The 15,818-nt window shown below is 45.5% G+C and overlaps 2 protein-coding genes across 2 annotated transcripts in view; both read left to right on the plus strand.

Annotated features, from left to right (window-relative positions):
• The first annotated feature begins 318 nt into the window (after positions 1–318).
• C9H11orf52 (chromosome 9 C11orf52 homolog) lies at positions 319–8,706 on the plus strand. The gene is made up of 4 exons (XM_054440246.2): positions 319–800; positions 6,129–6,166; positions 7,475–7,536; positions 7,782–8,706. Exons 1-4 carry the CDS (start codon positions 769–771, stop codon positions 8,019–8,021), a joined length of 372 nt encoding a protein of 123 aa, XP_054296221.1. The 5' UTR covers positions 319–768; the 3' UTR covers positions 8,022–8,706.
• Positions 8,707–8,996: 290 nt separating this feature from the next.
• The window catches only part of DIXDC1 (DIX domain containing 1), a 91,878-nt gene continuing 85,056 nt past the window's right edge, over positions 8,997–15,818 (plus strand). Inside the window, exons 1-2 of the mRNA XM_054440248.2 lie at positions 8,997–9,217; positions 11,675–11,767. Of these exons, the coding sequence (XP_054296223.2) occupies positions 11,711–11,767 (57 nt within the window). The 5' untranslated portion in view covers positions 8,997–9,217; positions 11,675–11,710. The remainder of the gene's footprint in view (positions 9,218–11,674; positions 11,768–15,818) is intronic.

The raw sequence follows: 15,818 nt of genomic DNA on the forward strand, positions 1-15,818 counted from the left end.
ACTGGAAGGAGACGCAGAGTTGAGGGTAAGTGGAGAATCAGTAGTTCTGAACTGTGGATAAGGAAGTGAGTGGTTAAGTGCTGAGGCCATCCTGATCATAGAATCCTCTGATTTTATACCAGAAAGGGGATTAGATTCAGTTTTTTTTCATTTCACAGCCCTAGAAACTTAGGCCCTATAATGGTTAAGTGATTTGCCCACATCGATTTCAAACAGCAGGGGAGAATATATGAGGAACCCATTTCCCCAACCTTAAGTTTCCAAGAGACTCCAGTATCCCAACCCAGATTCTGCACAAAAATAATAAGAAATTGGTACCAATTGCCTCGAAAGTGAAACTCAGTTAAACCTGAGTGGTGCTGAGCAAACTACTACATTAGGCACTCATCTATTATAGAGGATATATTTCAAAGACAGAGTGATGTAATGGAGAAGCATTTTCTAAGGAAATCAAGAGCCCTTTTCTATCTCAGGTTTCTTTTTATTGAAGCTTGAAGCTCAAGTTCATGGCTTCATCAAAAGACGCTTCAAATCCTGAAGTTGAGATAGCTCTCACCTGGAGCCCGTGTGTTGTTCTACCCTTTGGCTGGGAACACAGTCACCTGGGAATCATTCCAGCAGGTGGCTTCAAAAGTCCAACCTGCTAGGTTGAAATCTGACACTGACACAGACTCCGGGAGCTGCCGCGGAAAGCTCTACCAGGAACCCGGAAATGCACAAGCCTCTTGATGCATAAAAACAGCTGGGCTCCCTTGGAGACAGAGCGCCATGGGAAACCGGGTCTGCTGCGGAGGAAGCTGGTGAGTAGAGTGGAAGGGCAAAGGGGAACATCTATCTCTGTTGGTGGATGTAGAGGCCCCGAAAATCAGAGCACCTGGAGATAGTTGTCTGCCAGCCTCCCACTGCCACCTTCCTCTGCCTGGTACCTCCTTGTTCAACACCAGAGCAGCACCTCCTTTCAGGAGGCCTTAGAAGACAGAGCCAAGTGGCCGGGCGCGGTGGCTCACGCCTCTAATCCTAGCACTTTGGGAGGCCAAGGCGGGCGGATCATGAGGTCAGGAGATTGAGACCATCCTAGTCAACATGGTGAAACCCCGTCTCTACTGAAAATACAAAAATTAGCTGGGCGTGGTGGCGCGCGCCTGTAGTCCCAGCTACTCGGGTGGCTGAGGCGGGAGAATTGCTTGAATCCGGAAGGCGGAGGTTGCGGTGAGCCGAGGTCGCGCCACTGCACTCCAGCCTGGCAACAGAGCTAGACTGTCTCAACAACAACAACAAAAAAACAGAGCCAAGCTAGCTGTCTGCGGAATGGCCAGAGAAGGGCAGGAATATTGAACTGGCATTGTTTTTCTGTGCCCTCTTCTTCCCTTTCCCCTTCTTTCCCTTTCTTTCCGGATGAGAGTAATAATTGTAGCATTTGAGAGGTTTCTATGTGCCAGGCATTTTACAGTCTCATTTAATTTTTCCAATACTTTATGAGGTAAATGGTTTTGCCCCTCCTCCTATTTTACAGTCAGCTGAGAAACTGAGGCTCAGAGAAATTAACTAACTTGCCTAAGGTCACATGGCTGGTAAGCAAGTAAACCAAGATTCCAACTGAGGCCCACTTGACTTCAGAGGCCACCTTTTGAACCACTGCATAATATTACCTCTCAGATCAAGCAAGTCAACTTTGAAGCAATGTTTATTTAAAAGGGCAGAAGTGCCGGGCATGGTGGCTCATGACTGTAATCGCAGCACTTTGGGAGGCCGAGGCGGGCGGATCATGAGGTCAGGAGATCGAGACAATCCTGGCTAACATGGTGAAACCCCATCTCTACTGAAAATACAAAAAATTAGCCGGGCGTGGTGGTGGGCGCCTATAGTCCCAGCTACTCGGGAGGCTGAGTCAGGAGAATCCCTTGAACCCAGGAGGCGGAGCTTGCAGTGAGCCGAGATTGCGCCACTGCACTCCACCCTGGGTGACAGAGCAAGACTCCGCCTCAAAAATAAAATAAAATAAAATAATAAAATAAAATAAAATAAAATATAAAATAAAATAAAATAAAATAGGCAGAAGTGGTCGGATGCGGTGACTCACATCTGTAATCCTAGCACTTTGGGATGCTGAGGCAGGCGGATGACTTGAGGCCAGGAGTTCAAGACCAGCCTGGCCAACATGGCAAAACACCATCTCTACTAAAAACACAAAAAAATTAGCCAGGCATGGTGGCACACGCCTGTAATCTGAGCTACTCGAGAAGCTAAGGCACAAGAATCCCTTAAGCTTGGGAGACAGAGGTTGCAGTGAGCTGAGATTGTGCCACTGAAGTCCAGACTGGGCGACAGAGCAAGACTATGTCTTGGAAAAAAAAAAAAAAGGAGTTTGAGACCGGCCTGGGCAACATAGGGTGACCCCATCTCTACAAAAAAATTAAAAATTAGATAGGCGTGGTGGTGCGCACTTGTAATCCCAGGTACTTGGGAGGCTGAGGCAGGAGGATCACCTGAGCCCTGGGGGTCGAGGCTGCAGTGAACCATGATCACACCACTGCACTCCAGTCTGGGTGACAGAGTGAGACCCTGTCTCAAAAATGAAAATAAAAATAAAAGGGCAGAAGTAGGAAAAAGAAGAATATCCATGGAATATCTGAATATGACTTTCACACTTATTTACTATCTGACAATAGGTAATAAGTCCCTTAATTTCTCTGTATCCATCCTCACATGTAAAATATAGATAATACATCCTACATTGTGTAGATCACAGGCTTATTTTGAAGAGCAAAGGAGATAATAAATTATCTGTGGCATTGTTACTGTTGTTTCCCAGAATTTTCACCACTGCCATGCCAGAAATTCCTGGTCCTGGTTTTATCCTGTCTACTGCCTTCCATGCCTGGGGCAGATCTGGAAGATGTCATGTTATAAATAAAGCATCATTATATTTAGATAGACAAGTGAAGTGCATTGGAAAACACACAGGTTTTGGAGTATACATTGGATTCAAGTCCTGTCCTACTACTCATTCATTTATCCATTCATTTATTAAACAATGTTTACTGAACATGTACTACAGGCACAGTGATAGACACAGAAGACATAGTAATAAAAGGACATTTGGTCCCTGCCTTGTTGAGTAAGAAACAAGGTCCAACCTTTGGAACTTGAAGGTCCAATATTTGGTAACTGTCTAAATACATGGCATATCCAATTAATGGAAAATACGTAGGCACTTCATAAAGAATGTTGGAAGAACACCTAACATCATGGAAAATTTTACTCTTTATTAAGTTAGTAAAAAAGGTGCTTCGTTAACCCATCTGTAAAATGGGAACAAAAATATGTATTTCCTGGAATGTCAGGATTGAAAAAATAAAGCACCCTTTAAACTCTGAGATGCCGTTAGACATAGGACATCCAGAAGCACAGAAAAGCTTCTAGAGAAGGGGATGTAACAGCTTCTTTTATTCTCTTTCTTACCAAGTGTTGGTATTCTTTTTTCATTACTGATTAGTTCTCTGATGATGATAGTCATCAGTGGTCAACTTTTACTCATGCTTATTATATGCTAGGAACCATGCTAAGTATTTTACATTTCCTGTTTTATTTAATCCTTACAATAATCCCATGAGGTCTGAATTATATTATCATACTCATTTTTTTTTTTTTGAAACAGAGTTTTTCTTTATCTCCCAGTCTGGAATGCAGTGGCACAATCTTGGCTCACTGCAACCTTAGCCTCCCAGATTTAAGCGATTCTCGTGCCTCAGTCTCCCTAGTAGCTGGCATTACAGATGCGTGCCACCACACCCAGCTAATTTTTGAATTTTTAGTAGAGACGGGGTTTCACCTGTTGGCCAGGCTGGTCTTGAACTCCTGACCTCAAATGATCTGTTCACCTTGGCTTCCCAAAGTGTTGGCATTACAGGCATAAGCCACCACACCTGGCCTATCATACTCATTTTATTAATGAGAAAACAGAAGCCCAGAGAGGTTAAAAATTTGCTAAAGTTCTCACAGCTATTCTGACCTCATCAGTCTGACTCCAGAGCCCATTCTAGAGACACTATACCAAATAGTCTAACCAAAATCTTTTTTTTCCTCTTCAAATACTAGTAGGATTGAATACAACTTTGTTCTCTATTTTTTGTTATCTCAATAAACCTCCAGAGGCTTAAAGATATTATGGCAATTGAAGATATTTTTATTTTAAAATACTCTTTGTTGTTATTGTTTCTGATTACAAAGGTAATAATCATTCATTGCAGAAAATTTAACTTCTGCAACGAGCAGAAAATAGAAAGCAACCATAAATATAAGCACCCAGAGATGATGGGAACATTTGAGTGTATTTCCATATATTTTTTAAATGTGCACAGTTTTTATTCCAAAACATATCTTTTTACTAACTTAATAAAAAGTAAAATTTTCCATGATGTTCGGTGTTCTTCCAACATTCTTTATGAAGTGGCTACATATTTTCCATTAATTGGATATGCCATTTCTTTAGTCAGTTACCAAATCATGGACCTTCGGAGTATTTCCTATTTTTTGCAATTTAAATAATGTTATAATGAATATCCATATTTGTACATGTATAATTATTTCTTAGGATATGGAATTGCTACATCAGAGGGTATAGACATTTATGTTTAAGGCTTTTTATACTTATTGCCAATTGCATTCTAGGAGGATTGCACAAATTTTTATTTCTATTACCACTGTAGAAGAATGCCCACTTAGTTTCCTTAAATCTAAAAATAAAATCCCGTCACCTGTGTGTCTAAATGAATACTCACTCCATTTGGGTTGTGTCCAGGCATTGCACAATATCTAACTTGAGAACAGGCTCTGTTCACTAACACTGGATAGCCCTAGTCTATGTATTTTAGGATTAATATTTTCTCTATCCATTTAAATAAAAATAAGTAGGTAAAGAGTAGTAACAAGTGGCAAAGAATTAGAAGATTATCTCATTCTTAGGATAAGGCTGACTGAGCAGCGGTAACACAAAGCAAGAGCTGAAGTGGCAGAAGAAGTAGAAAAACACAGGAGTAGTTTTTCTTCTGAACCACCTGTAGAGTTTGGCCGGAGACTCAACTGCTGTCAACTGAGTAAGCTGTAGCAAAACCAAAAATCACATCAAAACAGAAACCTCTGTCAAATGTGTGTGGAAAAATCCTGACTTTTTTCCCACAGTAGTCCTCATGATTTAGAAGTCAGTCTTCTCTCTCTCGCCCTCTCCAATTAGCAAAGAAGGAAACCTCCCAGGAGATGAGAGATCAGGCAGACAAACAGGGTTGGCTCTGGCAAGAGTTGGAAATGTACTAGCAAGAAAGCAAGAAAAAGAATCCGGAGTAAGCCCCAAACTATTTAGCCTATTTCCTCAGTCAGTGTTGTCTCTCTGGCATCAAACAGTTAACAATCACGTAGACACACGGGCGCCATTGGGGACCCCAGGGGCTCAGAAATAAATATAAGAGGTCTGCCTTACAGTGAGGGCAGGATAGCTGAGTCACTCACCAAATTCAGTGCTCCCTGTTCTGTAGACAAAGTTCTCTAAAGGATGTTAAAGGTTAAACATCTCTCACTTTCTCTGTTAATTAAAAACAAGGACAAGAAGCAGGGAGGGTGGTCACTTGTTAAGAAAGGGCCTTGAGGGGCTGTAATTAGTTAGCCATGGTTGTGGCAACTTCCATGACTCCCAGAATTAAAGTCCCAGATTGGCAAAGACCCCAGGAAAAAAAAAAACCACTGAAGAAGAGGCAAGAGGGTCTCTGGATCCAAGAATATTCCATCATTTGGCAGATTTCCCTCACCCTCTGCTGGGATTAGCCTGTTAGACAATCCCAGAATAGCTCTCAAGCCAGATACATCCCTGGCATGTAGTGCCTGGTTGCCTGAGGCTGTATTTTGGGTCTGGTTATGTCAGTTGTACTACTCTACCTTCCAGAACCATCCATGTGGGAGAGGTGTGGTACCCTTGACTAATGCTTTGGGACTGAACCTGGCTCAGGGTGAACCTTTGTTAGAGGGAGGTAGGGGAAGGTCATCAGAATGTTAAGGAGACCACAGAGCAAATGATGATGGAGGGAAGGCAGAGGCCAGGGCTCTTGCACATGGGTGATCTGTTTTTCCTACCACAGGACCTGCCCATCAACTTTCCAGAAGAAAAAGAAAACAGGTAACTTTGGGGCTGGGGGGAGAATCTGGGGGAGGTAAATTAGAGAAGACAATAGAACTTCAATCTTTGGAAAGGGCAGAAGGGTAGAAAAGGAATGAAAGGATAAAGGGAGACAGCACACCAAAGAGAATCCAGGTTGCTGCGTTCAAGACTAGCTCTGAACCTCTGGATCTTATCCTTTCCATTATTTCAGAGTGGCAGGGTTGGTTGCTCATTCTTTCATTCATCTAGCAAATATTTACTCAGCACTTATATTGTATGTGAGGACCTGTGTGGGTCCCAAGGAGGCAGAGAGGCACAAGAGGAAAGACACATGATCTCAGCCCTGGAAGAGGTGAAAATCAAATTTAAGAGATAAATTCATATAAACAAACAGTTGTAATATCATCTACAGGTGCTGTAATAGATGTGCACTCATGCTGTGGGAAAATGAGAGAAGACACTGATGTCAAAATGTCAAAGAAATAATAGCAAAGGGCCAAGCGTAGTGGCTCACATCTGTAATCCCAGCACTTTGGGAGGCCAAGGTGGGGCGGATCACTTGAGGTCAGGAGTTTGGGACCAGCCTGGTCAACATGGTGAAACCCCATCTCTACTAAAAAGAGAAAAACTAGCTGGGCACGGTGGTATGCGCCTGTAGTACCAGTTACTTGGGAGGCCGAGGCACGAGAATTGCTTGAACCCAGGAGGTGGAGGTTGCAGTGAGTCAAGATCGCGCCACTGCACTCCAGCCTAGGCAACAGAGTGAGACTCTGTCTCTAAATAAATAAATAAATAAATAAAAGCAAAGTTCACAAGTCAGCAGAGGAGGGAGAAGGTGTTTTAGGCAGATAAATCAGCTCACGGAAAAAAAAAAAAAAAAGAGAGAGAGACTGACCTGATTCAAAGTGGCTGATTGGTATAGCTGAGCACTTACCACCTTGCATTGTAAGCCTGTTTACTTATTTTTATTTATTTGTCTCCCCTAGCAGGCTGTAAGTCCCCTGAGGTAGAGGAAACAGCTTATTCATCCTACTACCCCCAGAACATTGCACACAGCCTGGCACATAATGGGTTCTCTTGTTGAACTGTGTTAGGGGCTAGTGAAAAATGAGGATGGAAGATATTATGGCCAGATTGTGAAAGGGCCAGATTGTAAACCCTGCTAAGGAGTTTGGATTTAGGACTAGTAGACATGAAAGAAGTGAGAATGGAGGCAGGGGGATTAGACGGAAGCCTGCTGTAATAGTTTAATAGTGATTTGAAGAAGGCAATCTCAGCAGAGACAGGGAAGAGAGAATGAATTTAAGTTGGATTTCTTCCCCTCAGGAAGCCAAGCAAGACGGACACTGAAGCCGCAGCCACAACAGCTGCAGCAGAATCTCCCAAAGGTAATGACAGGCCTCTGTCCCCTCTCCGGGGCTGCTCGGACATGGGATCCCAGTAGTCAGCTCTTTTGCACTGCAACAGACACATTTCGGTCACCTGTAGAATTTGCTGGCTCTGTCTGTCCTTCTCTGTCTGTCCTTTGCTCAAAGGAGCAAAGCGAAGGGACACCAGTTGACCTGCCCCTGCATTGGAGGTGAGGGGCAAAACCAAGCCATGAATCTCCCTTAATGCTATCCGTTCCTCGCAGGGCCATGAAACAACAGGACATACGTATGAGCGGGTGTTACAGCAGCAAGGGTCTCAAGAGAGGAGTCCAGGCCTCATGTCGGAAGACAGCAACTTACATTATGCTGACATTCAAGTGTGCAGCCGTCCCCATGCCCGGGAAGTGAAACATGTCCATTTAGAAAACGCTACAGAGTATGCGACCCTTCGCTTCCCCCGGGCCACACCTCGCTATGACAGCAAGAACGGGACCCTGGTGTGAACGTTGGGGAGGAAGGCCCAGTCCATTGTTAACCACTAATCCTGTGGGGGAGAACCTACTGCTTTGGGGAATTGGGTGGCAACCCAGGGATATTGGCCACGTTTTAAGCTTAAAGAACTCCAAGGCCCCTGGAATTGTGGGCGTCCCATTTTCTCCCCTGGCCTCTGACTTGCCGCTGTTAGGTTGGAGTTATAGTTGGTTTAGCTATGGGTGGATAGCTAAACTTAGCTATCCACATGAGGTTAGGTGGAGTGTGCAGGGAGGTAGGTCTTCGACCCCACCATTGTTGCTCCTGCTCTTGAAAAGTGCAGAAAGAGCAGGTAAAAAGTTAGCCTATAAGCACGTGGGCTGATCTTGTTGGACTTTAATTAATGGTATCCTTTTTCACACACCTTAAACTCCAAAGCTGAAGGGGAGGTGCTCTGGAAAAGCATTCTGAGCTTTTACATTCAGACACTAGGGCTGGCTTGGGCCATTTCCGCAGTGGCTGAGTCAGGTTCCAGACCTTAACAGACAAATGGGGAAAGGGGGCTGAGGCGTGGAGGAAGCGCTTTCCAACCATGGGCTACAGGACCTCAAGTCAGTGATAACCGACAGCACAGCGAGGCCCGGAAACTTCCCTCGGAGGGACTGTTGGCTCTCGCAGGTGCGGGGCCGCTAGGATCAATAAACGGCCTGAGAAACATGCCTGGCGCGTTTTCTGGGGCGGGGCCCCGAGGCTCCTTCAGAGGACAGCGGATCCCGCCCAGTTTTAAGGGCGGTTCGAAAGTCCAGCCAGTAGACAGGCCTTCCGGCCCCACCCCCAGGCCGCGGCTGGAGGCGGAGCTGGAGGGGGGTGGGGTTTAGGAGAACGGGGGCAGGCTACCATTGGCAGAGGGCGCAGTTCCTGGGGCGGGGGTCCATGCCGGGATTGGTTGTTGTCGGGGCTCCTGGGAGGCGGATGCGGAACGGCAGTCGTGGGATCTGGGTCCAGGGGGCGCGGTCAGGGACTGCAGGAGGCGGGATCCGGCGGATCAGAGGCGGGACCAAGGCCGGCAGGGGCTGGCTCGGGCTGGCTGGAGGCGGGCGGGGCCTGGGGCCGGCCTCCGCATCACCATGGCAGCGGGAATGCGGCGGCAAAGCCAGAGCACTGGCAGGCCGAGCCCAGGAGGGCTGGGGACAGAGATGCTGAACCAGACGGACCCATCATTTAAGAGGTAGGTGCTGAAAGGTGGCGGGTAACAAAAATATTACCCAAGTTGATCATCCACATCGAAACTGGGGACACGCGGAGGTGGCGAGGATGAAGTGGGTAAGAGGAGGCTAAAATTTCAAAGACCAAACCGCTCTCAGCCTTGTACATTCTTAGTGTGCAGTTTCCTGCTTCAGACTTTCAGAGCTTGGAGAGGAGGGGTAACGCACTCCCCTTTCTCAGTCTGTTCTCCGTTCTCCCCAAATACCGCTGCCTATCTGCTGGTCCCTAAGAGGGATGATTAAAGACTGGTAGAGTACTGAAAATGAAATTGTAGCACACGCACACGCAAAAGTTGGCAATAATAGTATCGACCGGGCGCAGTGGCTCACGCCTGCAATCCCAGCACTTTGGGAGACTGAGGCGGGCGGATCACTGAGGTCTGGAGTTCGAGACCAGCCTGGCCGACATGGTGAAACCCCGTCTCTACTAAAAATACAAAAATTAGCCAGGCATGGTGGCACGGGCCTGTAATCCCAGCTACTCAGGAGACTGAGGCAGGAGAATCGCTTGAACTCGGGAGGCGGAGGTTGCAGTGAGCCGAGATCTCGCCACTGCACTCCAGCCTGGGGGACAGAGCAAGACTCCATCTCAAAAAAAAAAAAAAAAAAAAAAAAATATATATATATATATATATATTATTAGCCCCATAAAGTGTGAGAATTTAAAGCACTTGCGACAAGTTCATAGTTTGTAGTCAAATGTTGGCTGCCATTATATCATTACCATTATCACTTTTTCCCGGCCGGTTGTCTGGCAAAGACTCAATGCAGGCAGATTCAGAAAAGGTGGGTTGGAGGACTGACCCCCCATCACTAGTTGGTGGAGAAACTCTGTAGCCTATTTTCTATATATTAAATGAAGGTGGCCGGACGCGGTGGCTCACGCCTGTAATCCCAGCACTTTGGGAGGCTGAGGCGGGCAGATCACCTGAGGTCAGGAGTTCGAGGCCACCCTGGCCAACAATGCGAAACCCTGTCTCTACTAAAAATACAAAAATTAATGGCCATACCACCCTGAACACAACCGATCTCGTTTGATCTTGGAAGCTAAGCAGGGTCGGGCCGGGATAGTACTGGCGAGGCGCGGTGGCTCATGCCTATAATCCCAGCACTTTGGGAGGCCGAGGTGGGTGGATCACCTGAGATCAGGAGCTCGAGACCAGCATGCCCAACATGGCGAAACCCCGTCACTACTAAAAATACAGAAAATTAGCTGGACGTGGTGGCCGGTGCCTGTAATCCCCGCTACTCTGGAGGCTGAGGCAGAAGAATCGCTTGAACCCGAGAGGTGGAGGCTGCAGTGAGCTGAGATTGCGCCACTGCACTCCAGCCTGGGCAGCAAAGCGAGACTGCATCTCAGAAAAAAAAAAAAAAAAAAAAAAAGGTAAAAACATTAACCCTGTTTTCAAAGATTATTTACTGCAAAGGTCAAATAAGATGATGTAGATGATAGTATTTCATATTCTTAAAGTGCTATATACAAATTTCTGCCTTTGAATTATACATGCCAGGCCAGGCGTGGTGGCTCACACCTGTAATCCTAGCACTTTAGGAGGCCACCCGAGGTCAGGAGTTGGAGACCAGCCTGGCCAACATGGTGAAACCCCATCTCTACTAAAAAAGTACCAAAAATTAGCCAGGCGTGGTGGCACGTGCCTGTAGTTCCAGCTACTCGGGAGGCTGAGGCAGGAGAATCGCTTGAACCTGGGAGGCGGAGGTTGCAGTGAGCCAAGCTCGTGCCATCACACTCCAGCCTGGGCGACAGAGCAAGACTCCGTCCCCCACCCCCCAAAAAAAGAATTACACATGTTGTCTCTCTGGGTTAAAACTCAGTTTCTGAGGATAGAAGGAAGTAAATGCCAGCAGCAGAGCTTCCAGTATTTCTCCTGATTATCTTCAGAATACTTCCTGTGGTCCTTGACTGATAAATATAGGAAGAAAGGAAAATGCATTGTTGCTTGACTAAGGATAGGGGAGTATTACTCTTCACTTTATTAGTATTAATACCTAAGCAACTAGGTTTAAAAATGCCACAGGGTTAGCTGGGTGTGGTGGTGCACACCTGTGGTCCTAGATACTTGGGAGGCTGAGGTGGGAGGATCACTTGAACCCAGGAGTTAAAGGCTGCAGTGAATTATGACAGCACCAGTGCACTCCAGCCTGTGTGCCGGAGCAAGACCTTATCTCTAAAAAAAAAAAAAAAAAAAAAGTAAATTTCAAAATGCCACTGTGATAGGCCTGTTGTGCTTGTAATATCTTCAGCTGGACTTCCTGCTGACTAGGGTCCTATTTCTGATACTTCAAGATGACTTAAGTTTGTAGGTTTTGGGGAGGGGTCTGGCCCCAACTCGGTTAGTTGAGCTTTAAATTTTTTTTTCCTGGCCTGTTATTTTGTACATTTCTTATTCTTTCTGTTTTAGGTGGCCCTGATTCGTCTCTTCTAGGGACTCTTGAAGATGGGGACCCAAGTGGTTATGAGATTCAGTAACTCCTTGCTGCCAACAGAGCCTTCTGTAAGTTTTTGGTGTACTGTTGTGTGATGATGTTACTGGAATTTCAATACAGTTCTACTTCTGGGGATTTCTCCTTCAGGACTCAGATCCTGGAACAGAATTTTAATATATTTCTCTTATTTTTTTGCTTTTCCTTCTTGTGGAAATTCTATTAATAGCTCTCTTGGACCTGAATTCATCTTTTTCTGGAATTAATAAAATGAGGCAGGGGTTGAGAAATTCTAGCAATTAATCAGAATTATGGATTTTTAAAAGATTTAAAGTTTGTTATAGCAATAATGTATGTTAATTACAGAGCATTGGAAAAATATTGCAAAGTATGATTTAAAAAAATGCAAACCGTAGTTCTCCCACCCAGAAGCACACTGTTAATATTCTGGAAAATATTCTTGCGGTCCTTTTTTCTATATATACATATATATATAGTGAGCGATCTCAGCTCACTGCAACCTCTGCCTCCTGGGTTCAAGCAATTCTCCTGCCTCAGCCTTCTGAGTAGCTGGGACTACAGGCACGTGCCATCACACCCAGCTAATTTTTTGTATTTTTAGTAGAGATGGGGTTTCACTGTGTTAGTATATTTTTAACATGAGATCGTATGCTGTGCAAACTTTTTAACTTGCTTTGTTTCACTTAACGTTAACATAAAATCGTTAAAATGTTTGTTTTAATGTGGGCACGTTTGGTAAACATTATAATGGCTGTAATTTTCTTAACCACTTCTCTGTTGTTGGACTTTTAGGTTCCCTCACCCCTGACCCCCACATTGTAAATAATTAATTTCCTTATTTAGGACTATGTCAGGCCAGGTGAGGTAGTGGCTCATGCCTGTAATCCCAGGACTTTGGGAGGCTGATGCCAGGATTGCTTGAGGCCAGGAGTTCAAGACCAGCCTGAGCAACATCGTGAGACCCTCCTTTCTTTCTTTCTTTCTTTTTTTTTTTTTTGAGATGGAGTTTCATTCTTGTTGCCCAGGCTGGAGTTCAGTGGCACCATCTTGGCTCACTGCAACCTCCACCTCCTGGGTTCAAGCGATTCTCCTGCCTCAGCCTCCCGAGCAGCTGGGATTACGGGTGCCCACCACCACGCCCAGCTAATTCCTGTATTTTTAGTAGAGACGGGGTTTTACCATGTTGATCAGTCTGGTCTCGAACTCCTGACCTCAAATAATCTACCTGCCTCGGCCTCCCAAAGTGCTGGGATTACAGGCATGAGCCATCACGCCTGGCCGAGACACCCCTTTCTACAAAAAATTTAAAAATTTGCTGGGTGTGGTGGCGTGTACCTGTAGTCCCAACTACTTGGGAGGCTGAATGAGGTGGGAGGATTGCTTGATCCTGGGAGGTCGAGGCTGCAGTGAGCTGTGATTGTGCCTCTGCACTCTAGCCTGGGCAATAGAGTGAGACACTGTCTCAAAAAAAATTTTTTTTAAGACTTATGTCAGGCCAGGTGCGATGGCTCACACCTGTAATCCCAGCACTTTGGGAGGCTGACGGGGGTGGATCACCTGAGGTCTGAGACCAGCCTGGCTAACATAATGAAACCCCATCTTTACTAAAAAAACAAAAATTAGCTGGACGTGGTGGTGGGCACCTGTAATCCCAGCTGCTCAGGAGGCTGAGGCAGGAGAATCACTTGAACCCAGGAGGCAGAGGTTGCAGCGAGCTGAGATCATGCCAATGCACTCCAGCCTGGGTGACAGAGTGAGACTCCGTCTCAAAATAAATAAATAAATAATTTAAAAAACACTACGTCAAAGACTGTCAACATTTGAAATAATAAATTACCTCGTAAAAGAATTGTGGCGTCAGATTTTGTATACATCTTTCAGAAGGCAGCTGGACATCAGTTAGGAGTTAGGTCCTTGATAGAAATCAGGCTACCTGTTGCAATGAGACCTTGAATCTTGCAGAAAGATGATTTGATGTTAGTATAATTACTGATGTGGAGCTCTGACACCTGATCAACTGATAGCCCAGAGGCATAGGGGTGCATTTTCAGTGCAGTCAGAGAAACTCGTGTCACTTCCAAAATATCCACCAGATGTCGCTAGTCTTAATATAACACTCACCCACAGGCTAGCTGGCAGATAACTTTTTTTTTTTTTGAGACAGAGTCTCACTCTGTTCCCAGGCTGGAGTGCAGTGGCACGATCTCAGCTCACTGCAACCTCTGCCTCCCGGGTTTGAGTGATTTTCCCACCTCAGCTTCCAGAGCAGCTGGGACTACAGGCATGGGACACCACGCCTGGCTAATTTTTTTATTTTTTATTTTGGTAGAGATGGGGTTTCACCATGTTGGCCAGGCTGGTCTCTAACTCCTGACTTCCAGCGATCCTCCTGCCTTGGCCTCCCAAAGTGTTGGGATTACAGGCATGAGCCACCACGCCTGGCCACTGGCAGATAACTTTTGAAATGTGAATTTTAAAACTTCATGTGAAAAAAGAAAAAAACAACTCTGAAGGAAAAAATCTAATAATCGATTTTAAAACGGGCAAAAAATTTGAATGCACATTTCTCAAAAGAAGACATACAAATAGCAAACAGGCATATGAAAAGGTGCTCAACAATACTGAGCATCAGAAAAAAATGCAAATCAAGGCCGGTCACGGTAGCTCACACCTGTAATCCCAACACTTTGGGAGGCTGAGGTGGGTGGATCACTTGAGGTCAAGAGTTTGAGACCAGGCCAACATGGTGAAACCCTGTCTCTACTCAAAGTACAAAAATGGCCGGTGGCTCACGCGGTGGCTCAAGCCTGTAATCCCAGCACTTTGGGAGGCCGAGGCGAGTGGATCACAAGGTCAGGAGATCGAGACCATCCTGGCTAACACGGTGAAACCTCGTCTCTACCAAAAATACAACAAAATTAGCCGGGCATGGTGGCGGGCGCCTGTAGTCCCAGCTACTTGGGAGGCTGAGGCAGGAGAATGGCGTGAACCCGGGAGGCGGAGCTTGCAGCGAGCCAAGATCGCGCCACTGCACTCCAGCTTGGGCGACAGAAGCGAGACTCCGTCTCAAAAAAAAAAAAAAAAAATCATGTAGAATATTTTCACATATCTGCTTTGGTGTGGTTTATATTAAGCACTAGCATCTGGTGATTACTTTGGCGACATCCTACTCTAGTCTTTCACCATTCTGTCTTTTTCCCTTCTTCTGCCCACTCGGTCTGTCACATTAACCATGTATACTCTTTCCTCACATACTAGTTATCGGATTCTCAGTTTTACTAGTCTTCCTTTTACTATTCTTCCCTCCAGTCTTGTTTCTTGCCCCATGTGTTATGTGTATATTTATGTGTAACTGTCAGTTATTCAAGTTTTTGCTAAAAGAATAAGACCTGGCATATAATGACTTATAAGAGGTGCTCAGCATCTATTTAATGGATGTTTAATGAAACAATGTATGAATGAATGAGAGGAAAATACAGGATACTAAAAATTATTTATATTTGGCTTCAGAATACAGTAAACGAGATAAAGATTCACATTCCTAAATTACCTATAATTAAGTGCTAAATGACACAGTATAGAACATGCTAGACCGTGTAGTGTTTTTTCTTTTTGGTTTTTTTTTTTGAGACGGAGTTTCGCTCTTGTTGCCCAGGCTGGTGTGCGATGGTGTGATCTCGGCTCACCGCAACCTCCGCCTCCCAGGTTCAAGCGATTCTTCTGCCTCAGCCTCCAGAGTAGCTGGGATTACAGACACGCGCCACCACGCTCGGCTAATTTTGTATTTTTGGTAGAGACGGGGTTTCTCCATGTTGGTCAGGCTGGTCTCGGACTCCTGACCTCAGGTGATCCGCCCACCTTCCGCCTTGGCCTTCCAAAGTGCTGGGATTACAGGCGTGAGCCACCGTTCCCGGACCTTTTTTTTTTTTTTTTTGAGGCAGTGTCTCACTCTTGCCCAGGCTGAAGTGGAGTGGTGCAGTCACGGCTTACTGCAGCCTCAACCTCCCAGGCTCAAGCGATCCTCCCACCTCAGCCTCCTGAGTAGCTGGGACTATGGGCACATACCACCATGAGTGGCTAATTTTTGTATTTTTTTGTATT

Source organism: Pongo pygmaeus, chromosome 9 (assembly GCF_028885625.2).
Source record: "Pongo pygmaeus isolate AG05252 chromosome 9, NHGRI_mPonPyg2-v2.0_pri, whole genome shotgun sequence".
Lineage (NCBI taxonomy): Eukaryota > Metazoa > Chordata > Mammalia > Primates > Hominidae > Pongo > Pongo pygmaeus.

Bases quoted from the DNA above. Each gene is read 5' to 3' on its own strand.
- C9H11orf52 (XM_054440246.2), top strand. From the start codon at position 769: ATGGGAAACCGGGTCTGCTGCGGAGGAAGCTG. The intron at 801-6,128 runs GTGAGTAGAGTG...TTCCTACCACAG, and splicing joins GTCTGCTGCGGAGGAAGCTG to GACCTGCCCATCAACTTTCC. The intron at 7,537-7,781 runs GTAATGACAGGC...CGTTCCTCGCAG, and splicing joins TGCAGCAGAATCTCCCAAAG to GGCCATGAAACAACAGGACA.